At 45.8% G+C, this 27,760-nt stretch overlaps 1 protein-coding gene across 2 annotated transcripts in view; it reads left to right on the top strand.

The window, feature by feature from the left end:
* PAX5 (paired box 5) overlaps window positions 1-27,760 on the top strand; it is a 752,119-nt gene that overhangs the window by 381,277 nt on the left and 343,082 nt on the right. For both annotated transcript variants that reach the window (XM_029602903.1, XM_029602894.1), the window contains one exon: window positions 362-491. In XM_029602903.1, coding sequence (XP_029458763.1) covers window positions 362-491 — 130 coding nt within the window. The remainder of the gene's footprint in view (window positions 1-361; window positions 492-27,760) is intronic.

Genomic DNA, 27,760 nt, shown 5'->3' with positions numbered 1-27,760 from the left:
CGCTGCCGGCTAGCGTAGGCCCGCCCCCCGTTTCAGCCCCCCGCCCCTCATTTCCTAAAGTATCGCAGGCCTGCGATACTTTAGAAAATGAGGCCCTATGTTGAAAAAACATGCCGCGTATATTTTTGAAATGTGAACATGTTGCTGGGTAGATGCTTACACATGATATTTTATATCATGTGTAAGCATTTGTGCACATGATGTAAAATTCATGTGCAGGCGTGTACGCTCGTCCATATAGCCACATATATGGGCACATGTGTGCTTGTTTAAAGTTATCCTCCCTGTGTTCTATGTTGCTTTCTCCATAGCCAATTGGCAAGCAATTTATGACTAATCTCCTTTCTTCATTTTCTTATAGACAGCGGAATATTCAACTATGGCATCGCTAGCAGGTGGACTAGATGAAATGAAGTCCAGTCTAACAAGTCCTACTTCAGCAGATATAGGAGCCAGTGTTCCAGGCCCACAGTCTTACCCTATTGTAACAGGTAAGGATCTACTGTTTCATCTGTTTCTTTATAGACAGAGGTCAGTTTTGAAACCCTTAGTCAGGAGATACATGGGTAAAATTGGAAGTTATATTGATAGAATGACTGAATGTACTTAAACAGATTTTCTACAGGTTAAAAGGATGTGCATACTTTCACAACATGCAGAATAACCAGATAAAAAGAGGCATTCCTGGGAGTGTAACTTGGTTAAGGGAGAAAACAACGTACATGTACTGGTTCAATGTATGCGGGTAGCCTAACATACTTTTAGCTACATAACAAACTGATTTTCAAACACAATGTATGCGGTATCTTGAGTTTGAAAATTAACACAAGATTTGTGCAGTCTAAAAAGTAGTCATATAGAGTGTCAGTTAGGTTTCCTACTAACAATTTACCCCATAATATTTAGGTGTTCACCATTTGATGAGGGAAGAAAGGAAGGCAAAATACCACAAATTTGATAGAAACAGAAAAAAGTGGTACACAAAAAAGACAGACACTATATGAATGAATTAAATAAAATACTGTAGATAAGAAATGATCAAAATAATAAATGAAAAAATTAAATATATAAGTAAAAATTATTAAAAAATACTAGTCATTAAAAATTATTTAGTGAGATAAAGTGACAAACCATGTAGGTCCTTAATTTAATACCACATTCTATACAAATAAAAAATAAAATTACATTCATAGACCTGACATGGTCATGCTTTAGCCCACTGCCTGCAGCAGAGGTACATCAATCAGTCATTCTCCTAAAGTGCCTTATATACATGGGGGGGAGAAAAGAGAGCAACAAAGTGTAGAAAATCTGTGATCAATGTACAATATGTTGTTTTATATTCTGTGTTTTTAAGGATATATGAATTTTTGGTTGATATTATTAAAGTCCTACATTAAGTAACCTGGTGTGCCTTTTTATATTTATATATTTTATTGTGTAGTATTTTTATTACTTAATTATCTACTCTGTTTTATTAAACTCATTCTTATAGTGGCTGTCATTTTTGTGTACCACTTTGTTTTCTTTAGGTGGTCATCACAGTCATACACAGAATATTAGGATAATGAAGCAATGGAAAAGTGACTATAGAAATGTTACTCTCCAGCAAGATTTCTAGTGCTGTTGAATTTAGGACATTGAGTCTGAAATCCTAAATATTAAATCCTCACAATAACGATGTTTCTTTTCATTTTCCGTTTTATTAGTTGTTTAACGTGACTTTATTTGTATGGTATTTCAGTCCATATTTCAATACTTTACAGTACAATTTTATTCTATAGTATTTTCCAGATTCTGTATATCTGAAATTGATTGTATTTAGATATTAGAGGATATAACAGTAACAGAGCACAATACAATGAAAGCTCGTAGGCAAGGGAAAAGAGATGAGGTTTGAGACAGAATTTGAAGAGGGTTTTTTGCAAGGCATAGATACCAGTAAGACAGTCCACAGGAAAGCTGCATCAAGAGGTTGCATTACATCGAAATGTGGAAGACAGCATTCTAGATCCTTTTAAATTTTTCACCTAATTCCTCCAAATTCAGGCATATTCATTATTTCATAATTCTTTTGAAATACAAGTGTTCCATTTTTACTGTGTCTCTGCTAAAGAAATACACTACAAGCAATTAATATTAATAATATATGAGATTTCCTCAGCTCATGTTCAGAGCCAAAGACTAAACTATTTGTATTGGTTTCATCTTAATTCAGGGTTGTGCCTCAGAGCTGAGGTACATACTGTATACAACCTCCCCCCCCCCACTGTAAGCCTCTTATTTTCTTTCATGGAAAATAAAATACTCTGAAACTATGCACTGTGATTATAGCTGTTGGGTACGTAAGTGAATTCTGGAGTATCTGTGGTTAAGCATTTGTTTGTTCGAAATAAGGGGAGCTAGTTTAACCTAGTTCCATGTGCTTATTTGTATATAGAAAGCTCTTTGCACAAATACACCTCTAAAAGAATTATGTTATTGAAAGTGTACCCTAACATAAACATTTTACAAATTTCACGTCATTTCATTTATATTCAAGAAGTATGTTTGCAATAGGATCATTTAGTCAAAGACATACGTTAAGTTTGCAATGAAGTGAGGAGCTGCAAGTGGGAGATTTTAATCTACTGGATACTAACTGGACCATCCTATTTGCAGACTCAGTAAGAAGTAGAGAGATCCTGTACTCCCTTCAAGGGGCTTTCTTTAGGCAAACAGTAAAGGAACCCATGAAGGAGGGAGTGATACTGGGCCTGATACTTACAAATGAAGAAAGTGGTTCTAATGTCCACGCAGATGGCCATGTGAACTCCAGAAATCATAGGACTGTATGGTTTAATGTAACAGCCAAAGCAGAGGGGTCATACAGAAGTCAAAGCACCGACTTGCCTTCAAAAGATACCTTCTACCATGGCGGGCTGTCGGCATTGGCAAGAAGATCTGGACTGTCCTGGAGTGGAGGCCCTTTTTCACCTGTCTTGCCCAGGAAAGTGAGACGTTCTGGCCTGCAGCAAGCCCTGATGCTACCGAAGCCCCACCCCTTCTGCTGAGGCCATAGTTGGCTGCCTTCAAAAGATGGCCTGCCACATCATTTTTCCGGGTAACTATAAGGGTTTTATTGATGGGCATAAGTCAGTAAAGTAAAAAAAAAAAATTAAGCAGATTAAAGGTGAATTTTAAAAGCCTGATGCACGCTAAAATCAGGAGATGCATGCACAAGTTGGGCTCACGCAGGCCTAACGATATGTGCGCCTATATGTGCGCGTATCTCCTGCAGTGCACACATCTAATGGGCATGGACTGGGTGGGACGTGGGTGTTTCAGGGCATGGACAAGAGATATGTGCATATTGATCTATGTGCCCTGGTGCATGCCCAGGTTCACTGCAGCGTATCTTTATTTCTGCTATGGAGGAGGTGTAAGTTAAAAAATAGAAAGTGTGAGCCATTTCTGATGAGTTTAAAGGATCTGGAGTGACTGGAGAGAGTTCAGGCTATCAAACCAATGGGGTTTGGAGGACCTAGCTCTTAACCGGGTGAACTGGTGAACGAACTGGTGAAATTGGCAATGGCATGGATGCGTGCCCCTTTTTAAAATTCTCTGACTTATGCAGTAGAAGTGAGATTTACGCACCTAGGTGTGTGCCCACTTAAAATTAGGAGCACATGGGTGCACACCCATGCTATTTTATAACATGTGTATAAATGTGCACGCAAGTTATAAAATTGCTGCATCCCTGGATGTGCGCCACCGAATGCAGATGCACTAATGTGTCCCATACGCCAGTTTGAAAGTTACTGTCTTAATGTTTTGATAAACTAAACAGAATTCACTGTGGTTTGTTGCAGTACTGAAGCATACCTAAAAAATTAGTGGTTTCCAACTTTTTTCATGTTGTGGCACACCATCACCTTCTCTTTCCTCCCACCACCTGGCATAATCACCTTCCCACTCTTCCTATCCCCTTGGCATAATCACCTTCCCACCTATCCTGTCACAATCCTTCCCCTCCCCAGTCCCCTGGCCACATTCATTTTCTTTCTTCCCTCCTCCTGACACAATTATCTTCCCTCCCCCCCTTCTCCCTTTGGCTGTTGGCTCAATTTTCTGTTCTCCCCTCTCTTGTAATCCCCTCCATTTGTGACCCTCTTCTCCCACATACAATACAATAAATTCACAGCACCTTCTCCCACCCCCTTGCTATGCATTTCCTTGTACCAAATTTCTAGGCATCACCACTCTTAGAGAAAAATGAATGCTCCTTAAATTCATTCTGGAATCTCAAAGCTTTTGCTTCCTTTCCTACCACAATGTCATCTTTTCACAATTAAGAAATTATATACAGTATCAATGCTGTAGGAGGGAGAAACAAATGGATGGGTGAACTTGCATAAAGAAATCAGCATACACCCCCTCCTTGTGTCATTCCCTCCAATGTGCACACAGCAGGATTTGGATGAGCAACATAACTGAGGCTACTGCTGCTGCTGCCTTTTCAGGTTTCCTTCAACAGTCAAATGTGCATGGACTGGTGGGTCTCATGAGACCATGGCGTTCAATTCTACTTACATAAGGAAACCTATAGAGATGGAAGCAGCAGCAAGTAAGAAGGGCTGCTTACTGACTCCTGCAGGCCGGAGGGGCTAAAGCAGAGGGTGAGGACCAAAGGAAAGGGCAACAGCGCTGCTCCATCCCCTCTTTGTGACGGCTGCAATGCAGGCTGGCTCTACACTTTTCTCCGCCAGTGGCCAGCATCCCTACACTTCGGCTGCAGGACACCTTTTGTGGCTTTAAACATCCTAAAATTAGAGTGAAAAATGGTTTTAACTGATTTCTACCTTTGCAAAAATCCAAGAATTTATGTGTGAAAATCAGTTTAAACCAATAATGAAAGATCATAGTTATGTTATATTATTTTGTAAGGCTCTAACTCCACTCCTAGTGAGAGTGGGAATTGCAGATAGACTATGGATTAGGCTTTCTATGCTTCTAATTCTGTATTACTATATTATATTTTATTGTATTTTAAATGCTGTCAACTGCTTTGGTGTGGGTATTCACAGCAGGCAGTCTATAAATGTAAAATGAAATAAAAAATAAATTCCTGGCCACCAGGGGAACCAACTTTGTTAAAAGATGGAATTACAAGAGGATGGCAGGGTGGGCAGTTGTTTGTGAAGTAGAATAGCAGTGAGATAAACTAAAATGGCAACAAATCTTCATATTAGGAAAGTAAATGAAGGTAAGAAGAAAGATAATTGTATGGTTTTCCATAGAGGTGACTGAAAAGTAAACATAAAAAATTAACATTCAGAGGTACAAAGGATCTCAAAATGAGGCACAGGGAAAAATATCTGAAAAGAAGCAGGGAAGGAACTCAGAACAGGGGACATGAAAGTAGGAGGAAAGATAGCTAAATTGGTAAAGTGAAATGACAAGTCTTTTTTCTGGGATGTCAGTGGAAAGAAAAGTAGAAGATGGTATTGTAAGTAAGACTGAAAGGAGAAAAGGAGAATTGTGTAGAGGGTAATGAGGAAATGGTAATCAAATACTTTTGTTCAGTACAATTTATTGAAGAAGGACTTCCAGTTGTTGATAGGGGTACATAGGCTAATAGAACAGGTGCCCTAATATTTTCGGAAAAGAATTTGTGTGGAAGTAGCAGAATAGAGAGAGACACACCTATGGTGTCTACCAGCAGAGGCAGCTGCACCACCAACTTGAAAAAAATGTGTGCCCTTCATCTCCAAAATGAACATGTCAGGTCCTGACAGCCACACAAAGTTAAAGAACCAAAATTGTATCCCATCTACCTGTGGAAAAAAATAAACTGTTGCACTAGTACAGCTTTTCACCATGGTTTAGTTTATTTTTATGTTGGGGGATTTATTGTGGTGGTGGTGAGTGGCGAGGGGGGGGGGGAGGGAGGGTTAATGTTTTGAGTTGGTTGACCTGCTGTATGTCTATACCTCTGACAGGACCCTTAGCTGCCAATTTCCTCAGATGATCTGCATTGTTCCAACTTTTCAGGAGTTAGCGAGTGAGATTAAATTCCCCCTAGAAAAGGATGGCTTAGAAAAGTTATACTATTAATTTAATGTAGCTGCATTATTGAATATAAACTGTTAACAAATTTACCGCATCATTCATCAAAAAAAGTTAATAACACATTGATAACGCATGCGTTATCAAAAAGAGTCATGTTTATGGAAATTTGTAATTTACCGCACCATGCTATCTACAAGGCCCTCATAGAAGGACTAGGGGGCATTCCATGAAGTTAGCATGTAGTACATTTAAAACTAATTGAAGGAAATTCTTTTTCTCTCAATGGCCAATTAAACTCTGGAATTTGTTGCCAGGGGATGTGGTTAGTGCAGTTAGTGTAGCTGGGTTTTAAAAGGGTTTGGATAAGTTCTTGGAGGAGTAGTCCATTACCTACTATAGCCACTGCTATTACTAGCATCATTAGCATGGGATATACTTAGTTTTTGAGTTCTTCCAGGTACTTGTAGCCTGGATTGGCCACTGATAGAAGTTGGATGTTGGGCTTGATGGATCCTTGGACTGACCCAGTATGGCAATTTCTTATGTTTCATATTTATATCTCTGTAGGAAGGCCACCTAATAGGTTGAGGTGAGGTGTTAGTGTTGGTTTAGGGTTTAGGGGCCAGTTTCGCATGTAGAGTGAGACGTACGAAAAGCACAGTACACCTTGGTGAAGATTTGACGTCATTTGGAGTGAGGAAAGTCTCACAAAGATGAAATTTCTACTATGTTCTCTCACCCTATTTGATGGATGCCATAACGCATTTTGATGAATGATGCAGTTAGCCGGATAAGTTTATCCGGCTAACTTTTGGACAGCCTTACAGCATGACCAGAGTCAGCCGTATATGTTATTTGGCTATCTCAGAATATAAAAAATGATATCCAAGCAACTGAAATGCAGGGTCATGGGGAAGGAATAATAACTGTGTGCTGTCTTAAACAAAGAAGATGACACTTCCATTTATACCGGTCATTTACAGGCCTTCAACTCAAACAGAAGAACTGGATAGAGATGTGGCCGAAGCATCCAAAAGGTGGGAAGGAAGGGAGAGGTGCTGCTCATCAGAGATTTTCGTATCCCTTTAGCAAAATCTGTAAGAAATAGAGAGAAAGTGGATACCCTTCAAGGGACTCTGCTCAGACAGGAACTATAATAAAGGCTACAAATCTTTATGGGATGAGGGTTACAGGAGGAGTAATCTAAGGACCTCCTTTCACCCTCATCCCATGACCCCCTCATTCCAAGAGCTTCCTCTCTGTTGAAAGAGACTCACCTCCTATACTTTCATACTTCTGAGGTATTTAAATAGCTCTATATATAGAATGATAAAAGTCTCTACAGCAAAGATGGCCTGCATCTGTTGTGGTAGGAAAAGGATCCTACATGACATTAGGAGTTTAAAATGAAGGACGGGGTGACAGAAGGAATTGACATGTTACCTCCAATGCGTACAAATACAAGGAGTGGTTGGAGAAAAGATAAAATTAGTCTACATTTAGGCAAAAGAAAATAAAATGTGTCTGGGAAAGAAGTCAAGGGAAAAAAGCTGGAAAGCTATGTGCATAAATGATCACAGCCGGAGCAAGAACCTTCCAAATCCGCAAGCCCTGAGAGTAGAGGCAGACTTGAATATTGAAGCCATCACGGAGACATGGTTCACTGAGTTTCTTGAATGAGATATGGCCATCCCGGGCTATAACCTATGAGGAAAGATAGAGAGGGAAAAAAAAGGAGGAGTAGTGCTTTACATAAAAAATAGTATCCTAGTAACTGAAGTGCAGAGGAAAGGAGGGAAGGAAGAAGCGCTGTGGGCTGTCTTAAAAAAAATATGATGGTGCTTCCATTTACACTGGTGAGGTCTACTGGCCTTCACATCAGACAGAAGAACTAGACCGAGAATTGGCCAAAGAATCCAAAAAGTGGGTAAGAAGGGAGAAGTATTGCTCATTGGAGATTTTAATCTGCTGAATGTGGATTGGAGTATCCCTGCTGCAGAATCTGAAAGGAGAGGAGTGCTACTAAACCTGGTGCTCATGAATGGAGATAGTATTTCTAATGTCTTAGTAGGTGCTCTCCTGAGCATTAGTAATCCTCAGATGGTATGTTTTGATATACAGGCTAAGACAGAGAAAAGTCACACAAAGATCAAAGCCATGGATTTCAGAAATACAGGCTTTGTTAAAATGAGGGAATACCTTGAGAAGGAGTTAGAAGGCTGGAAGGAGATTGGAGAAGTGGAACAACAGTAGATTAAATTAAAAGGCGCTATAATAAAGGCAACAAATCTTTATGCAAGAAAAGTGAATACAAGTAAAAAGAAAAGGAATCCAATGATTCTCTGAAAAGCTGACTGAAAAAGTAAAGGCAAAAATGATCAGTGTTCAAAAGTACAAAGGAACATAAAAAGAGGCTCACAGAGGAGAATATCTGGTGTAGCTGAAACAGATGACAAAAATAATCAGGATGGCAAAAGCTTGAGTGGACAAAAGAACCACCAAAAAGGTAAAGCGGGTGACAAAACATTTTTCAGATATGTCAGAGAAAGGAGGAAGGCCAGAGATGGTATTGTAAGATTAAAAGAAGACAAGGGTCAATGTGTGGAGAAAGAGGAGGAAAAAGCAGAAACATTAAACAAACACTTCATTTCAGTGTTCACTAAAAAGGACCCTAGCGAAGGACTGCTGCTGGTTGGTAACAGAATGGATGGGATTGGGGTAGATACCACTTCATTTATGAAAGAGTGTTTGAGTGGAACTAGCAAAACTGGAAGTAGGCAAGGCCATGGGGCCAGATGAGTTATATCCCAGGGTACTGAAGGAGTTCAGAGAGATGCTGGCAGGTCCACTGAAAGGGACCCAAAAAACAAATCAGAAGCCAATCCAAAATTGCTGTGTAGCAGTAAAGAAAAGGTGGAGATTGGTGTATATAAAAGAGATCTTTATTGAAACTTGCCCGACTCTGGCAGAGTTTTGCTCTTTTCTGAAGAACTGCCTCAGGGGCTATATATGTCAGCCGGGTAGAAATTGGGAGGTTAAATCCCCACTTCCTCTGTCACTCTATACAATCAAGCATATTTTGTCGGTATGAGTCCTTAGTATTGCAACTGGATGTGTGATCTGGAACATAGGTTAAATCTCGGCTGAGAAAAAGTTAATCACAAATAATCTTTCTGGACTCGGGTATTTAGTAACCTTGTCTATACCGGACACCATAACAAGAACTGCATGGAGCCTTCATTCTTTGCCGCAAGAATTTGTGAAGGCTCCATGCAGTTTTTGTTATGGTATCCAGTATTCCATTTGGAAACACTGACCGTTTAGTCTTGCCTTCTATTACTGGCCTTTCAACTAGTTACTAATGCCTCCTAACTCATGAGTCTGTAATTTCCTGACAAGTCTTTCATGATGGATTTTGTCAAATGCCTTATGAAAATCCAAGTACACTATATTAAGCAGCTCACTCTTATCTCATGTATATTTACACTTCAAAAAATTCAAAAAGATTTGTAGGATAAAACTTTCCCGCCCTTGCTAAAACCATGTTGACTCTTCTCTATTAAGCCATATCTATCTATATGTTCAGTTGATAGCATGGGAAGGCTTCGGCCCCGAGGAGAATTCCTGGGAACCACTGGCTAACATCCTGGACCGGAATTTGCTGGAGCAGTTCCACAAGGACCATCCAGCTAAACCCAGGCCTCCGGGGAGACGCCCTAAAGAGGGGGGTACTGTTGTGCTCCGCGGCCGTGGCGCCCCACGACCGCGGCCCCTTACCTGATTCGCGGCTTCCCTCGCCGCAGGAGGCCCAGGGGAGGGCTCCAACTCAGGCCATCGTGCCCGCGCGGCCTCCAGCACTGCACGTTGCAGGGGAAGCCGTCCTGCTTCCCCCCAGCGGCGTATCCCCTCCGCGGGGGAAATCCAAAATAGCCGCCGCCATGCTTAAGCACGAGGCCATGCCCCCTCTACAGAATTAATGGGACCCATCCCTTTAAATGGCCTCACCTGTTCTCTATCAGCCAGAGCAGGGGAAGTATAAAAGGCAGCTTCCTCTGCTCATCCAGTAACTTGGCAACGTCCTCCAGCGCTATCCAGTCTGCTTGCTTCGGTGAATCCTTGAGCTTTGGATACTGTTACGTCTTGGTGTTCCTGGTTCCTGACTTCGGATTGGCGTACGGTGATTCTCTGGTTCCTGACTTCGGATTGGCTTATGGTGATTCTCTGGTTCCTAACTTCGGATTGGCAAGCGGTGATTCTCTGGTGCACGACTTCAGACTGGTGAGCGACGACCCTTTGGCACTCGACCTAGGACTCCTTCAAGACTCAGTCTCCAAGGGCCCACCTAAGTCCCAGTGGCTCGGGTCCCTACGGGCTCCTCCTGGGGGGACCGCAGGCTTCTAGGGTGAAGTTCCAGTTGGCCTTTGCACCGTTGCCCTGACCTCCCTAGGTCCACCTAAGTCCCAGCGGTCGGGTCCCTACGGGCTCCTCCCGGGGGGACCGCAGACCACCAGTGGTGAAGACACAGCACCTTATCTCATCTCTTCATCGTCTCCGTGTTCGTCTCAGTCTCCAGTGCCAAGGGTCAGCTGGTCCTGCCTCCTGTTCTGCCTCGCCACCCGACGAGAGAGCCTACGGACCCTCCGAAAGGTATACCATCCTCTCGTCGGCCAAGGGTCCACAAACCTGAGCATAACATCAGTGATTTTTATTTATAAGAATGACTTCTTACCATTTTGCTGGCACTGATGTCAGGCTTACTGGTCTATAGCTTTCCAGATCACCTTGAAGCCCTTTTTAAAAATTAGAATTTCATTGGCCACCTTCCAGTCTTCAGGAATCGTAGCTGTTTAAATCAAAGATTACAAATTACTAGTAACAGTTTATCAATTTCATGATCTAATTCTTTTACAACTCTGGAGTAGATTAGGGATGTGAATCGTTTTTTGACGATTTAAAATATCGTCCGATATATTTTAAATCGTCAAAAATCGTTAGAGGCGATGTACAATAGGAATTCCCCCGATTTATCGTCAAAAATCATAAATCGGGGGAAGGGGAAGGGGAAGGGGGAAGGCGGGAAAACCGGCACACTAAAACAACCCTAAAACCCACCCCGACCCTTTAAAATAAATCCCCCACCATCCCGAACTCCCCCCAAATGTCTTAAATTACCTGGGGTCCAGTGGGGGGGTCCCGCTGTGATCTTCCACTCTCGGGCCATGGGTGCGTTAATAGAAATGGCGCTGGCGCTACCTTTGCCCTGTCATATGACAGCCGGCGCCATTTTGGTTCCTGTCCCCCGACATCACGAGCACAGGAGATCGCTCCCGGACCCCCGCTAGACCCCCAGAGACTTTTGGCCAGCTTGGGGGGGCCTCCTGACTCCCACAAGACTTGCCAAAAGTCCAGCGGGGGTCCGGAACCGACCTCCTGCACTCGAATCATATTTGCCGTATTGCAAAATGGCGCCGGCCATATGGCTGGCGCCATTTTGCCGGCGCCGGCCATACGGCCATACGGCCAGTGCCATTTTGCCGGCCATACAGCCGGCAAAATGGCGCACCCGTGGCCCGAGAGTAGAAGATCACAGCGGGACCCCCCCCACTGGACCCCAGGTAATTTAAGACATTTGGGGGGGGGGGTTCGGGAGGGTGGGGGATTTATTTTAAAGGGCCGGGGTGGGTTTTAAACAAAACAAAACCGCGACGATCCAATTCCCTCCCCCCCAGCCAAAATCGATCGTTAAGACGATCGATCACACGATTCTCATCTCTAGAGTAGATGCCATCTGATCCCAGTGATTTGTTATGCTTTAGTTTGTCAATATGATCTAATACATTCTCCATTGTCACATATATGTGTTTTAGTTACTCAGAATCTCCACCATTAAAGAATGTTTCAGGTGAGGGTATGCTCCCAATATTCTCCTCCACAAAGATCAAAGCAAAGAATTCATTCAGTTTTTCTGCTATTTCCTTGTCCTCCCTGAGCACTCCTTTTGCCCCTTGGTCAACTAGCGGCCAAACTTAGAACATGTTTGTTTTTATTAGTAATTTTTGCCTCATTTGCAAGCTTTTTCTTAAAGTCTCTCTTGGCCTGTCTAACTACTGTTTTACATCTAACTTGCCAATGCTTATGCTATTGCCTATTTTCATCATTAAGGTCTGCTTTCCGTTTTTTGAATGATGACCTTTTAGCTTTAATTGCCTCTTTTACCTCACCATTACACACACTGGTAGTCATTTGATCTTCTTTTGATCTTTTTTAATACATGGAATACATTTTATTTGGGTTTCCAAAATGGTATTTTTAAACAATGCCCATGCCTCATTCAAACTTTTAACCCTTTCAACTTTTCTTATTGTTTTCTAATTTCCTCATTCTATCGTAGTTTCCTTTTTTAAAGTTATATGCTATTGTAGTAGTTTTACATATTGTCCTTCCTCCAGTGATTATGTCAGATTTGATTGCATTATAATCTTTATTGCTTAGTGGCTCTATGACAATAACCCCTTGTACCAGGTTGTACATTCCACTGAGGACTAGATCTAAAATAGCTGTCCCTCTTATTGGTTCTAGGATCAGCTGCTCAATGAAGCAGTCATTTATGGCATCTAGAAACTATTAGCAGTTTGGAGTCATTCACATCTGGGTGCTCTTTGTCTATGTCCATCTGGGCTACTTCAGCCTTACACACAACTTCTGTACTAGGATATTTTAACTTCTCTGTTTTACAAGTATCTTTGGAAGATACTTTTCTCATTGTCTAGTTTAAACATTGCTTTATTTCCTTTTTATATGTTAGTACCAGCAACCCAGTTCCACTCTGGTTAAGGTAGAGTCCATCCCATCAGAATAAGCTCTCCCTTCCTTAGAACAATTCCCCACCTAACAATTCTAAAACCCTCTTCCTGTAGCATCGTCTTATTCAAGGACCGAGAGTCTGGAGCTCAGCCTGCCTCTGACGTCCTGCGTGTGGAATGGAGAGCATTTCTGAGAATGCAACTTTGGAGGTTCTGGATTTCAGTTTCTTATCTAAGCACCTTATTTTAGTCTCCAGATTCTCCCTCCTGCACTTTCCCATTCCTATATCTTTGACACCCATATATACCACCACCTCAGCACCAGTGGCGTAGCCAGAATTGATTTTTTGGGTGGGCACAAGGTTAACATGGGTGGGCTGTAGGCATGCAGGTCTACTAGTTGTTTTTTTACTGATAAATAATGGCAAATTATGCAGCATAGCATTCACATCTACGCCTAAGTATGAGGTTTACTTAATGATACAAACATAATTCACGGTGATTTGTGGTACTTTAGCCTTCTTATTATTACGATTTTATACACGGCTCCTACCTGTCCATAAATTTTGAGAGAGCGGTTGTGTTGCTTATATTTAAATTGCTAACATCTCAAAATATACATATATATTTTTACCTTTGTTGTCTGATCTTTGTATTTTTCTAATCAGTTGGTCCTGGTCTCTTTTTCCCATTTTTTCCCTTATAGCTCATTTCCTAATTCCTTTTCAGTGTCTTTCTTCTATTACTGTCTTCTTCCCTTCCACACACACACACACACACACACACATACACGCTTTCTCTCACAGACTCCCTCTCACACACTCAAGCTGTCACTCTCATATGCTCTCCCCCACCCCCCCCACAAGCTCACATTCAAGTTCTCACTTTCTCACCCCTCCCCAGGCTTATATTCTTATGCACACACAGACGCACATCCAGGCACCCATTCTCACCCACACACATAAACCCAGACTCCCATTCTCACCCACAAACCCATGCTCCCAGTCTCACCCACACATATTCAAGCTCCCATTCTCATCCATACATATACACATTTAAGGTACTATTCTCACCCACACATACACACATTCAAGCACCCATTCTTATCCACATATTCAAGCTTCCATTCTCACCCACCCACACAAACCCAGGCTCTCATTCTCACCCATATATACACACATTCAAGCTCCCATTCACCCACATATTCAAGCTTCCATTCTCACCCACATACACACCCAGGCTCCAGTTTTCACCCACACACACTCCCATTCTCATCCACACATACACATTCAAGCACGTGCACAGCTTCCGCTTCCTCCCCCCAATGCAGGAAGATCAGCTGCCTCTCCTGCTGCCACTCGTTCTCCTGCTATCTTCGGGTCAAACGGTGAGCCGAACTTCCTGTTTGGGGGAGCGGAAGCGCTGCGCAGAGCTTCCGCTTTCTCCCCCAAAGCAGGAAGATCAGCTGCCTCTCCTGCTGCCACCGGCCTCCTGCTATCTTCTTCGGGCGTCGGGCGGTATGGCCCGCCGACCTTCCTGTCGGGGGGGGGGGGGGGGGGGAGCGGAAGCGCAGCGCACAACGTCCGCTTCCTCCCTCCCCCCCCAAGCAGGAAGATCGGCGGGCCATAGGGCCCGACGCCCGAAGAAGATAGCAGGAGGCCGGTGGCAGCAGGAGAGGCAGCTGATCTTCCTGCTTTGGGGGAGAAAGCGGAAGCTGTGCGCAGCGCTTCCGCTCCCCCAAACAGGAAGTTCGGCGGGCCGTTTGACCCGAAGATAGCAGAACGGGTGGCAGCAGGAGAGGCAGCTGATCTTCCTGCATTGGGGGGAGGAAGTGGAAGCTGCGCGCGCGCGCGCTTCCGCTCCCCCCCCCCGAACAGGAAGACCGGTTGGCCACACGGCCGCAGCAGCGCTTCCCCACGTGTGCCGTGATGGCGCGTGAGGCGTGGGTTCTCTTGTTCGCTGTCGCGGGGATGGGATCCCGCGACAGCCTTGCAGTTCCGGTGCTAGTTGGGTGGGCCTGGGTCTAAGTTGGGTGGGCACCTGCCCACCCAGGCCCACCCGTGGCTACGCCACTGCTCAGCACACTCTAAAATCTTAACAAGATGGCACATGAGGTCCATTACCTTCACAACAGGCAGGCAAGTTGCCAAGTGATCCTCACACCCACAGGCCACCCAGCTGTCTACATTCCTGTTCATCAAGTCACCCCTATAATAGCCATCCAAACCCTTCCCTTCTGGGCACGTGGCTCTGGAGTTACATCCTTGGTGCAAGAATATAAAGCATCACCTGGAGCACAGGTGCTAGCTACAGGATCACTTCCTGCCACACCAAGGTGATGGTCTCCTGCCAAGTGACCTTGCTTCTCCAAAGCAGCATAAGGGCTGCTTGTTTGTACTTGGCACTGCCCTACAATGTCCCTGAATGTCTCCTCTATATATTTCTCTGTCTGCCTCAGCTCCTCTAGGTCTGCCACTCTGATCTCCAAAGCTTGGACTCATTCTCTGAGAGCCAGGCGCTCTTTACATCGGGTGTATACATACAACCTCTCACCAAAAGGAGATAATCATAAATATGGCACTCAATGCAAAGAACCGGATAACCCTCAACTCGCTGCTGGACTTGTGTCTACCTCTTAATTTTGTTGAGTTGCTAAAGTTTTAAAAGATGATTAAGGAATAGGTATGTCTCTCAATTTAGGGGTTTTAAAATTATTTATTTGGAGTCTTTTAAATTTAAGGTTTTTAACTTGATAACAAGGTGACTTGTTTGTGACAGAATAGCACCAGCACTAAATTATTCAATCACTAAAATCAGGGTAATTTGTATGTTATTTTAATCACTAATATTTTAAAGATGTTCCTCTTAACTAGGAGGTTATTGTAGATGTGAATCGGTTATTTACTCTTTCGGATAGTAGAAAGACTAGGGGGCACTCCATGAAGTTAGCATGGGGCACATTTAAAACTAATCGGAGAAAGTTCTTTTTTACTCATCGCACAATTAAACTCTGGAATTTGTTGCCAGAGAATGTGGTTAGTGCAGTTAGTATAGCTGTGTTTAAAAAAGGATTGGATAAGTTCTTGGAGGAGAAGTCCATTACCTGCTATTAAGTTCACTTAGGGGCGGATTTTAAAACGAGCGCGAATAGCCTACTTTTGTTTGCGCTCCAGGCGCAAACAAAAGTACGCTGGATTTTAGTAGATACGCGCGGAGCCGCGCGTATCCGCTAAAATCCTGGATCGGCGCGCGCAAGGCTATCGATTTCGTATAGCCGGCGCGCGCCGAGCCGCGCAGCCTACCCCCATTCCCTCCCAGGCCGCTCCGAAATCGGAGCGGCCTCGGAGGGAACTTTCCTTTGCCCTCCCCTCACCTTCCCCTACCTAACCCACCCGCCCGGCCCTGTCTAAACCCCCCCCTTACCTTTGTCGGGGGATTTACGCCTCCCTCTGGGAGGCGTAAATCCCCGCGCGTCAGCGGGCCTCCTGCGTGCCGGGACGCGACCTGGGGGCGGGTCCAGAGGGCGTGGCCACGCCCCCGGGCCGCCCCGGGCCGTAGCCACGCCCCCGGGCCCGCCCCCGGAACGCTCCCGACACGCCCCGAAAACGCCGCGCGGTTCGGGCCCGCCCTCCGACACGCCCCCGACACGCCCCCTCCGAAAACCCCGGGACTTACGCGAGTCCCGGGGCTCTGCGCGCGCCGGTAGGCCTATGTAAAATAGGCTTCCCGGCGCGCAGGGCCCTGCTCGCGTAAATCCGCCCGGTTTTGGGCGGATTTACGCGAGCAGGGCTCTGAAAATCCGCCCCACAGAGAATAGCCACTGCCATTAGCAATGGTTACATGGAATAGACTTAGTTTTTGGGTACTTGCCAGGTTCTTGTGGCCTGGATTGGCCACTGTTGGAAACAGGATGCTGGGCTTGATGGACCCTTGGTCTGACCCAGTATGGCATTTTCTTATGTTCTTATGTTCTTATATGTAATCTATACAACAAAACATGTGACTGGGATGGATGGGAATCCAGCTAGTGATTAGTTACTCAGGAACCAGTACTCAGCTTACCACAAGTAGATGAAGGTTCTGCAGTCAGTACCCTCTCTGGACCTTTTTTATTCCTTACCTTTTCAACTATTCCTTTAGAAAACCATAAAATAAAACATAAGATAAACAAACATAGCACATAAAAACAGAATATGGTTTTCATAGTTAGGGGAGGATACCTAGCAATAAGATGGGTGGAAATGCAAAGCTCAGGAGAAGGCTTGAGTTAATAGCCAGATTTTGATTCTTTTTCAAAAGGATTCTTTTTCACAGGTTTACTTGTGTAAGTCCTGTGGGATATTTTTCCATAAATTGGGTGCAAAGCAACTCAATGCATGACCTAATGCAGGCTGGCCTTGCTGTAGCTAATGAAAGGGAAGAATAAAGGGCCTTTTGTGAAGTGGAAAGTTCTCTCATGTGGGCAGAAGATGAGACAAGTATACTGGAGCTGTTTGGCGTAGGCATTTGAATACAATACAAAGTACTTTAAATTTGATCCTATTCCCAGTGGGGAGTCAGTGGAGCTTATACAGGGTAGGTTTCACATGGTCATTGGATTTGGCCCCTGACAAAAGCCTTGCTGCCCTGTTTTGCAACAGTTGGAGGTGCCTGAGATTGTGCTGTGGAATACCGCAGTGCTGGAAATTGTAATACTCACTAACAGAATCATTCATTAAAATGTGTTAGGCCCCTAATGCCAACGTCGTGTGACATGAATGCAAATGTATTCAAAGGGGAGGAGCTGGGGTGGGATCTATGAAAATGAGGGCATTAAGCTGAGAGAGAGAGAGAGAACCTCTAGAGTGGCACACATAGTAGTCAACTATTTATATCACTATAAGATGCCAGCTAGTAACTCGAGGTGAGGTTTTGGTGGTGGACTGGTCTGGTGCATCAAGCTAGGGCAAGAGAACATTGTAGAAATCTCATCTTTATGTGACTTTCCTCACTCAAAATCACATCAGATCTTCACTGATGTTTTCTGTGCGTCGTACGTCTCACTGTACATGTAAACCTGGCCCCAAAACCCTAGACCACCATCAAAACATCACCTTGAGTTACCAGCTGGCCCTCCTATAGTGATATAAATAGTTGACTACTCTGTGTTTGATGGACCATTAGTCTGACCCAGCATGGCATTTCTTAAGTTTTGAGTGTTAGTGACATTAGAAGAGCAACTCTACATATTAGGGTAAAGAACCATTGGACCCTTACAAGGTTCAATGTTCCTTCCAGTGAAGGAGTATTAGAGTTGGAAGTATAGGAGTGAGTAGGCTAAACCATTTGCTAAGGCTGCATTCCATAGAAGTGTCCTCAATGGTTCAGTCATTGGTTTTATGTAATGGTCCCAGAGAATGTTCTAGGAGATTTAAAAGGGCCTCCATGATAAGGAGCTGGAGCATCCTCAAGCTTTGCTTTCTCCCTGTTGGAGGAACTCAAGTAGCTGTGGAAGGGTGCATTGGGTCTCGGCTACCCCCCCCCAGCATGCTTCCCTGCCTAATAAGTACACAAGAGGGGGTTAACCTTTGAAAAGTAATAGCTTATAATATGTTATGTAATTTAGAGAGAACTGGTATAAAATTCAACATATTTTGTTTTTCAAGATATACAGGGTCTCAGAAATGTGTTTTTTTTAACTGGATTTGAATATTTTTATTTACCAAGCTTGATAAATGTGGGTGAATCGAGCCCTACATTCTTAACTCCACATTTGTTATACTAGCTATTCATATAGCAAGTCGATCTGTAATATATACCAAAGAAATAAATCTTCTTGTGCACTGCTCCATGCTTTAACAGGGTATTAAGTGTGCAGGGTGCTTAAAGCTCTGAATTCTAGGATGAAGATCTTGAAATATATAGAGACCAGAGTTTGAGAAATGGGTTTTATTGTGGCCAAGAAAACTAATCTGCCCCTTTTGATAGGCTGGAATCTGCAGTTCAAGCTTCAGCAGTTTTTATGAGAAAGTCTAGGCCAGTGCTGTGCTTCCATCCACAAACTAACCAGAGTATACTTCATACTGTGACTGGTCTTGAACAGTTGTCATAAAACAGTTTAATGCAAACTAGTTTTGAAACTAAGAGCCCAGGTAAATTATAGGTGCTGCCATTCCATTTTTGAACAACTTAAAAGGAATTACAGCACTCACCAGTACTAGATATTGATATAGACTTTGTTGCTTTAGATGAGGCTAGTTATTTTAGTTTAGCAATGCTTTTGTTAATTTTGTGTATCATTGCCAACATTTGTAAAAGGCATTTTGTCTGAACATATGCTCTTCTATCCTGGGATATACTTATGCAGAAACTGTAAATGATAAGGTTCAGAGCTGCCAAGGGGGAAACAATTTTTAAGTAGGAGTTTTCAGCACATATGTCCCACTCCCCCCCCCGCCCCTGTCCTGCCCCCTATTGCCAATTCCTAATTCTGCACTTCATCTCCCCCACCTTCTGAGTAACTTAGGCACATATTCTGCCTCTCTTTCTTTGAAAGCCCCTGGTAGAGCCATGGCAGTTTTCTGGCAGTGGGTAGCAGTGTATTTTCCTGTGAACCAGAGACAGCAAACCACAAGCACTTCTGACAGTGGGGTGGGGCTGGCAGCAGAATCTTTACCACTGGGCCCAGGCCTGAGCTGCAAAATGCTTGTGTTTTGCTGGCTCTGGTCCATGGACTCTTTGCCTTCCACCCTGCCACAGGCTGCAGTGCTTCTATCCCCCTCTCCTCCTTAGCGACTAGGTGGGAGTTTAGGCTGCCCCAGTGGGAGTACAGGAGATGACCCACCAAAGTGGAATTCTCCAGCTGACTGCAGGAGGCTTTGTAGGTTTAAAGGTTAGAGTACTGTATATCCAGTAATTTTGAATAAGGTGATATTACCTAAAAGTCAATAAACAAATTTCAGGTGATACTTTTTTCTCTATTGGATAAACTTGGTCACAAATGTGCATCCGCATATTGCCATTATCCAAAATGGCACCGGCCAGCCAATATTTGCCTTTTTCCCTCCCATGAGATAGGGGCAGCCAGTGCCATTTTGAAAAATTGACACCACTGGATCTGGAGCCTAGAGGGCATTCCAGATCTCTGCTAGACTACTAAGGCAAGTTTGTGTTGTGCTGTGTTGCACCGGAGGTGGACCCTTGGGCCGAGGTGGAGTTGGTGCTACTCGTAGGGCAAGCCCTATGGGTCCCCACCGTCAGTAGGCGGAGCTGGCTGACTGACGGTGGCCGGCTGGAACTTCGTCAATACCAGCCCTCGTTTCCCGCAGGTTGAGCCCTTGGGTGCCGGGGCCAGCTGGAGTTAGATGGGCCTCTGTCCAAGGTCTTCAGGAGGGTGAGGATGAAGTCAGCAAGGGGGCCAGCAGTGGTAGGAGTCGCAGGTCTGATCTGGACGAGGCGGAGTCTAAGAGACCCGAGCGCCAAATGGAACGAGAGGCAGACAGGAGGTGCTTAAGTAAAAACAGGCCGAAGCCTGAGGGGCTAAGCCCAGACTGAATATAGTAGAGGCGTCGTAGAACTAGCAGGAGTCAAGGCAGGTGGCTGGCAAGGTAGAACGGAGAGGCAAGGCAATGGTCAGATCCAGGAGATTATCAGTAGTGTAGTCAGGCAAAGCAGAGGTCAGGTCCAGGAGATAATCAGTAGCATGGTCAGGCAAAGCAGAGGTTGGGTCCAGGAAATGATCAGTAGCGTGGTCTGGCAAAGCAGAGGTCGGGTCCAGGAGATGATCAGTAGCTGTTATGGTTTGTGGGTTTCGTGGACCCTTGGCCCAAGGTGAGAGTTGTTACTGCCTGTGGGGAGGAGCCCCACAGGTTCACACCATTGGGAGGTGAGGTCAGGTACAGCTGGAGCTCTGGGAGAGAATCTGTGGGGAGGCCCCAAGGAGCAGGTGAGAGGCACAGCAGTGAGAGACCCCCCAGTAATCAGGTTGGAGTGGAGAGCAGTACCTGGGCGAAGACCTCCAAGAGGGTGGTGCTAGGCAGGCCAGAGGAGTGGGAAGCATGAGGCCGGAAGGGCAGGAAGTATATTGTAGAGGCAACCCCGAGGGGCAGAGCTGCATAGTGAGGAAGGTACTGATGCAATGACGTAGGCTAACCCTCTGAGTGGGGAAGCCCGAGACTGGTCTCCAAGTAATGATGTAGGCAACCCCGAGAAGCGGGGAAGTCTGGATAGTCTCTGGAGTAGAATGTAGGCACCACCCCGAGGAGTGGGGAAGTGCAGACAGAGTCTTATGTAGAACGTAGGCACTTCCCCGAGGAGCGGGGAAGCACAAACGGTCTCTGATGTCGAACGTAGGCACTGCCCTGAGGAGAGGGGAAGTGGTGAGAGCGTTCCCTGAGGCAACACCGAGGAGTGGGAAGCCGGCAGGTAGGATTCCTGGGAGGCGCAGGGCTAGCCTGAGGAGGAGGGGAAGCCAGGAGACCAGGTCTCCAGGGATAGCACACAGGCCCCCGAGGAGTGGGTATCTGAACCAGGGTCCAGAGTCCAAGCAGGGTCTGAGGTGTTCACCACAGGTCCGAGGAGACAGGAGCTAGTAGAGTAGTGATGGAACTCGTTGCCAAGTCGGCTAGAAGGGGACAAAGGCGGTGCTTAAGAACCCTGACTCAGTGATGTCATCAGTCAGGGATGCCCCTGAGGTTCCCGCCATAGCAACTTCAAAAGAGGGCCTGGTGGCACGCGTGCTTAGGAAGGCCTGGAGTCGGTGTGGATGGTGGCAGCGTCCCAGCCGCCACAATGAACCAGGAGATATGTGGCGGTGGAGACTAGCCCCCGTGAGCAGACCCGGAGAGGAAAGCAGGAAGGTACAAGACGTAAGTGGCTGCGGTCGCAGCCATCTGCAACCATCGGTCATAACAGTAGCGTGGTCAGGCAAAGCAGAGGTCGGATCCAGGAGATGATCAGTAGGGTGGTCAGGCAAAGCAGAGGTCGGGTCCAAGAGATGATCAGTAGCGTAGTCAGGCAAAGCAGAGGTCGAGTCCAGGAATCAATCTGTAGAATCATACAAGAACACAGGGTCAAGGAGAACACTGGAACTTGGAACAGGAACACGAACAAGACAGGAACCAGGAACATGAAGGAGTCACCAGGGAAGCAACGAAGTACACAACCACGTTGAGACCTGTTGCAAAGGCAACTAACTGTGGCTGGGCCCGTCCTTATATACCAGGACCCAATGACGTCATCATCAGGGGCCACGGATTAGTTTCCCACCGCGGCCCCTTTAAAAGAACAAGAGGTTCGTGTGTGCCTAAGCAGGGGCGCAGCGCCTGACGGCGGCGTCTCCCCGTGGAACATGGACACCTGTAGGTGAGGCAGGAGCATGTACGTCCGCAGCAGAGGCAGAAGCATGGGCACCCACAACAGAGGCAGGAGCAACAGAACAGGCTTGAGGTCGCAGGCGGCGACCCATGGCTGCAGGACAGTCGGAGCCAGACGGTGGAGCAGGCAGCAGAGGGTAAGAGAGCCTGGCCGTGGGCTTGCTGCGGCCGGCGCAAGCAACAGTTTGGTAAGACAGGAGGAAGAGGGGGATTGGGAGGCTGGTTTAGACTATGGGTTGTAGGGGGCTGGCCTCTAAGGGGATTATATTTTGTAAAATGGAAGGGGTTTGTGGATTTGGGGCAGAGCTTGCACAGTAACTTCAAAGCGTTTAATTTTAAGATTTTAGCTACCTCAAAAGGCAGCACGGGAGTGGACATGGAATCTTGAGAGACCACCAGAGTCTTTGCAATACTTGGGGAGGTTTACTCCATGCCAGTTGGCCCTCTTAATTTATGTCTGTCTCACAGCTGGGGGCTGCTATTTGCATGGCTTCAGTGGAGATCAGTTAAGTCTTGATATTTCCCCAATACTTTGTACTGAAGCTTTGTAAATCTTGCGGCATTTTCCCCAGAAGGGGAAAATACCATGACTAAGTAAATGAACCGCTGAGTTTGTACCTGAGACAGTGGAGGGTGAAGTGACTTGTCCAGGATCACAAGGAGTGCCAGTGGAATCTTGCAGCTCTAACCACTATATTTCTCCATATATGTGAAGTATATTATGTTTACAATATCTTTATTCAAAGAACACACAACACTGCATTTGTCAGTACAGTAACACCACCAAGGAATGACACAACAGAATAATTATGTTACATAGTTGTTGGGATAACCCTTATGAGATGCAGCTCATCACACGTAATGTGCAATCACATGGAGATTTTCCCCTTAAGTTCCCCTCCCTCCTTCACTGTGCATCCGTCATTCATTAGTCAGTGACATTGTTGAATAGAGAGAGTGGGCACCGTGTTCTTGTATACCCAAGTTCTCCCCAAAGTAATAAAAAGGGAACACAGTGAAGAAAACTTACCCTTACCTTACCCTCCTTTACCCTACCCCTCCCACATCCCCGTTTCCTCTAACATATGGCTAGTATCTGGTGTGATAATGATAATTGTTGCATCGGAGGTGGAGCCTTGGGCCGAGGTGGGGTTGATGCAACCTGTAGGTGAGGACCTATGGGTCCCCACCGTCGGCAGGTGGAGTGGGCTGAAGGTAAAGGCTGCTGGAGCTTCACCTGTACCAGCCCTCGTTCCCCACATTGAGCCTTTGCGTGCCAGGGCCGGCAGGACATAGGTGGACCTCAAGGTTGGTTAGCAAGAGAGGTGGGTTCAGCCCAGAGACAGCAGACGATAGGTGACGTAGTCTTACGCTGGACTGGGTATAGTACTGGAACTTGGGCGCCAATGGAACGGAGATTAGCTGGGGGCGCTCGAGCAAAAGTAGGCCGAAGCCTAACAAGTCCACATCCAGGGAGTAGGCTAGAAGAGGTGTCAATGACAGGCTTGGATGAGGGCTGGTGGTAAAGTGGAGGTCGTGGTAGGCAATGCTGAAGTCTGATCACGGAGAAGTCAATAGCGTAGTCAATTAAGGCAATGGTCTGAACATGTAGAAGTCACTAGCATAGTCAATCAAGGCAATGGTCTGAACACGGAGAAGTCAATAGCGTAGTCAGCCGTAGCAGAGGTTTGGGTCTGGAGATAGGCAAAGTGTAGTCAGGTTTAGCAAAGGTCTGGGTCTGGAGATAGGCAATAGCATAGTCAGGCATAGCAGAGGTCTGAGTCTGAAGATAGGCAATAGCATAGTCAGGCATAGCAGAGGTCTGGGTCTGGAGATAGGCAAAACGTAGTCAGGCGTAGCAGAGGTCTGGGTCTGGAGATAGGCAAAGCGAAGTCAAGCAAAGCAAAGTCAATATCCGTAGAGTCAGTCCAAAACATAGACCGGGCAGAAACAAGGAAGACAGGAACTGGGAACAATGAAGGTCAGGAACGAAGAGTAGAGAGGATTCTCTAGCAGCAACGAGTATTTGAGTAGCGAGGAGACCTGTTGCAAAGGCAACACTATGGAATGAGGCCTGAGATTAAATCACTGAAGAGTTTGACATCATCATCCGGGGCAGCGGCCAGGTTTCCACCACGGGCCCTTCATAAGGATCAGTGATGCGCGCGCGCCTAGGGAGGAGCGAGACGCGGCTAGTGGCATCTCTCCGCAGGCCACGCGGAGAGGCCCGATGAGCAATGGCATCTTGAGCTGCAGTACTGGGGACCATGGCAGAGCCAGAGATACCGGGGACGGCCCGAGATTAGAGCCAGCGGCCCACTGCTGCTAGCGAGGAGGAACCAGGAGCTGGAGTCTGTGTAAGAAGGTGAGGGGGCCGCTTCACAGGTCTGCCGCAGACGGTACATGTAACAGTACCCCCCTTTACGCCTTCCTCTTGTAGGTTGGGGTTTGCCCAGATGGGCACGATGGTAATTCAGGAGGAGAGTTTTGTCCAGGGTGTTCTGAGCTGGTTCCCACGAGTTCTCCTCAGGTCCATAACCCTCCCAAGAAAGGAGGTATTCCCACCGGCAGCCCCTACGGTGGACGTCTAGGAGTTCATGTACCTTGTACATCATATCAGTTTCTGCCACCAATAGAGGTGGCTCAGGGGCTTTCCAGGCAGGCCAAATAGAATCACAGGTTTTAAGAGCGATACATGAAATGTATTATGTATTCCCAGCGAAGTAGGCAGCCGAAGCTGGTATGTAATGGGGCCAATGTGTCGGATAACAGAGAAAGGACCGCTGTATCTAGGGGTGAATCTCTGGGATGGTATTTGAAGTCAGATATACCGAGTACTTAACCCAGACTTTCTTGCCAGGGAGGAATTCAGGAACGAAGCGGCGTCGACTGTCAGCAGTTCTCTTGGCCCGGGAAGTGGCATGACACAAGCGGAGATTTGTCTGCTCCCATAACATCATAAGGGCATCCGCAGTAGCTTGCGCCGCAGGGGACGGCACTGACAGACGTATGGGCAATGGTGGTTGGGGCTGTTTCCTATAGATAATTGAGAATGGTGATGTTCCAGAAGCAGTGGCGATGTGAGAATTGTGAGAAAACTCTGCTGGGGATAGGAGGTCAGACCAGTTGTCTTGTCGGTCATTGATGTAAGCGCGCAGGAAGGCCTTCAAGGAGCGATTAATTCGCTTAGCTTGCCCATTGGTTTGGGGATGATAGGCGGTCGTCAAGCTGATGTTAATACCGAATTTTCGGCAGAGGGCGCACCAATACCTGCCAACGAATTGAGTACCTCTGTCTGAAATGATGTCCTTGAGTAGGCCATGTAGTCTAAAGATATGGTGAAAGAATAAACATGCTAGCTCTGAAGCAGATGGTAGGCCCGGTAGAGGGACAAAATGGGCCATTTTTGAAAATCGGTCTATGGTTACCCATATTACGGGGTGACCCTTTGAAGGCTGCAAATCCACGATGAAATCTGTAGATAAGTGAGTCCATGGTTCTTTGGGTGCTGGAAGTGGTTGTAGAAGACCCCAAGGTCGACCAACCGGGGGTTTTTGCTGTGCACAAATGTTACAGGATTTGACGTATACTTTCGCATTGGAGACCATGGTGGGCCACCAGTAGAACCGCTGGAGCAGTGCCAATGTTGGTGCTCGTCCAGGGTGACCAGCGAATTTGGAATTGTGTGCCCAGCAGAGAACTCTTTCACGGAGTCATCGGGGCACAACCGTCTTTCCAGCAGGAACTGGATGAGTGGCAGATAAATACAGGCCGGGTCTATTAGAAGAGTAGGTTTTTCTAGAGTGTCTTCAGGCTCGAAGGATCGTGATAGGGCATCTGCCTGGAGATTTTTGTCGGCTGGGCGATAACGAAGTTCAAAATCAAATCTGGAAAAAAACAAGGCCCATTGAGCTTGATGGGTGTTGAGACGTTATGCTTGACTCAAATGTTCTAGATTCTTATGATTGGTGAACAGTGAATTTGTGTTGTGCGTCCTCTAGCCATGAGTGCCATTCTTCAAGAGCCAATTTTATGGCAAGCAGCTCACGATCCCCGATGCTGTAATTTTGCTCTAAGGATGAAAATTTACGGGAATAAAAAGAGCAAGGAACTATGGCACCAGAAGGGGTGTATTGACTCAGGACTGCCCCAGCCCCAATGGAGGAGGCATAAACTTCCACTAGGAAAGGACGATTTGGGTCAGGATGGTGCAGACAGGGCCCTTTCTGGAAGGGTTCCTTCAGACGATGAAAGGCTGCGACGGCTTCAGGAGGCCAGTTTCGCGTGTTTTGACTTTTACAAGTCAAGGCCATCAATGAAACAGCCAGGGTGGAATAATGTGGGATGAAATGACGATAGTAGTTGAGGAATCCCAAAAAGTGCTGGAGTGCCTTGAGGCCCACCGGCTGTGGCCAATCTCGGATTCCCTTTAGTTTAGCTGGATCCATGGAGAACCCTTGCCAGGAGATGATATAACCAAGGAAAGGTAGGCTGGATTTCTCGAACAAGCATTTGTCCAATTTTGCAAACAGATGCTTCTCACGAAGGCACTGAAGAATGGTTCAGACATCAGCGCAATGGGTATCAAGGTCTTTGGAAAAGATGATAATATCGTCCAGGTAAGCCACGACTTTGGTGTACAGTAGATCTCTGAAGATTTCGTTCATCATTCGTTGGAATACTGTGGGTGTGTTACAGAGGCCAAAGGGCATCACCAGGTATTCGTAGTGCCCACCCCGGGTGTTAAAGGCAGTTTTCCAAATATCATCGGGATGGATTCTTCCCAGGTTATACACTCCACATAGGTCCAGCTTTGTAAAGATGGAGGCACCCTGGAGGCGATCAAATAATTCATAAATTAATGGCAAGGGATATTTATCCTTACAGGTGATGGTGTTTAGGCCACGGTAGTCAAAACACGGCCTAAGTGACCCATCTTTCTTGGTCACAAAAAAGAATCCCAGCGGGAGAAGTAGATGGGCGGATGAATCCCTTCGTGAGATTTTCTTGGATTTATTCCATCATTGCCTTCATCTCGGGCAGAGACAGAGGGTAGGTGCATCCTCGAGGAGGCATGGTTCCTGGAAGGAGATTGATTGGACAATCAAACCTTCGAAGAGGTGGACGGAGGTCAGCTTTTTGAACATAAGAACATAAGAACATAAGAAAATGCCATACTGGGTCAGACCAAGGGTCCATCAAGCCCAGCATCCTGTTTCCAACAGTGGCCAATCCAGGCCATAAGAACCTGGCAAGTACCCAAAAACTAAGTCTATTCCATGTAACCATTGCTAATGGCAGTGGCTATTCTCTAAGTGAACTTAATAGCAGGTAATGGACTTCTCCTCCAAGAACTTATCCAATCCTTTTTTAAACACAGCTATACTAACTGCACGAACCACATTCTCTGGCAACAAATTCCAGAGTTTAATTGTGCATTGAGTAAAAAAGAACTTTCTCCGATTAGTTTTAAATGTGCCCCATGCTAACTTCATGGAGTGTCCCCTAGTCCTTCTACTATCCGAAAGAGTAAATAACCGATTCACATCTACC

This window comes from Rhinatrema bivittatum, chromosome 1 (assembly GCF_901001135.1).
Source record: "Rhinatrema bivittatum chromosome 1, aRhiBiv1.1, whole genome shotgun sequence".
Classification (NCBI taxonomy): Eukaryota; Metazoa; Chordata; class Amphibia; order Gymnophiona; family Rhinatrematidae; genus Rhinatrema; species Rhinatrema bivittatum.
Note: the sequence above shows the minus strand (reverse complement) of the source record. Positions and strands in the feature narration are given on the sequence as shown.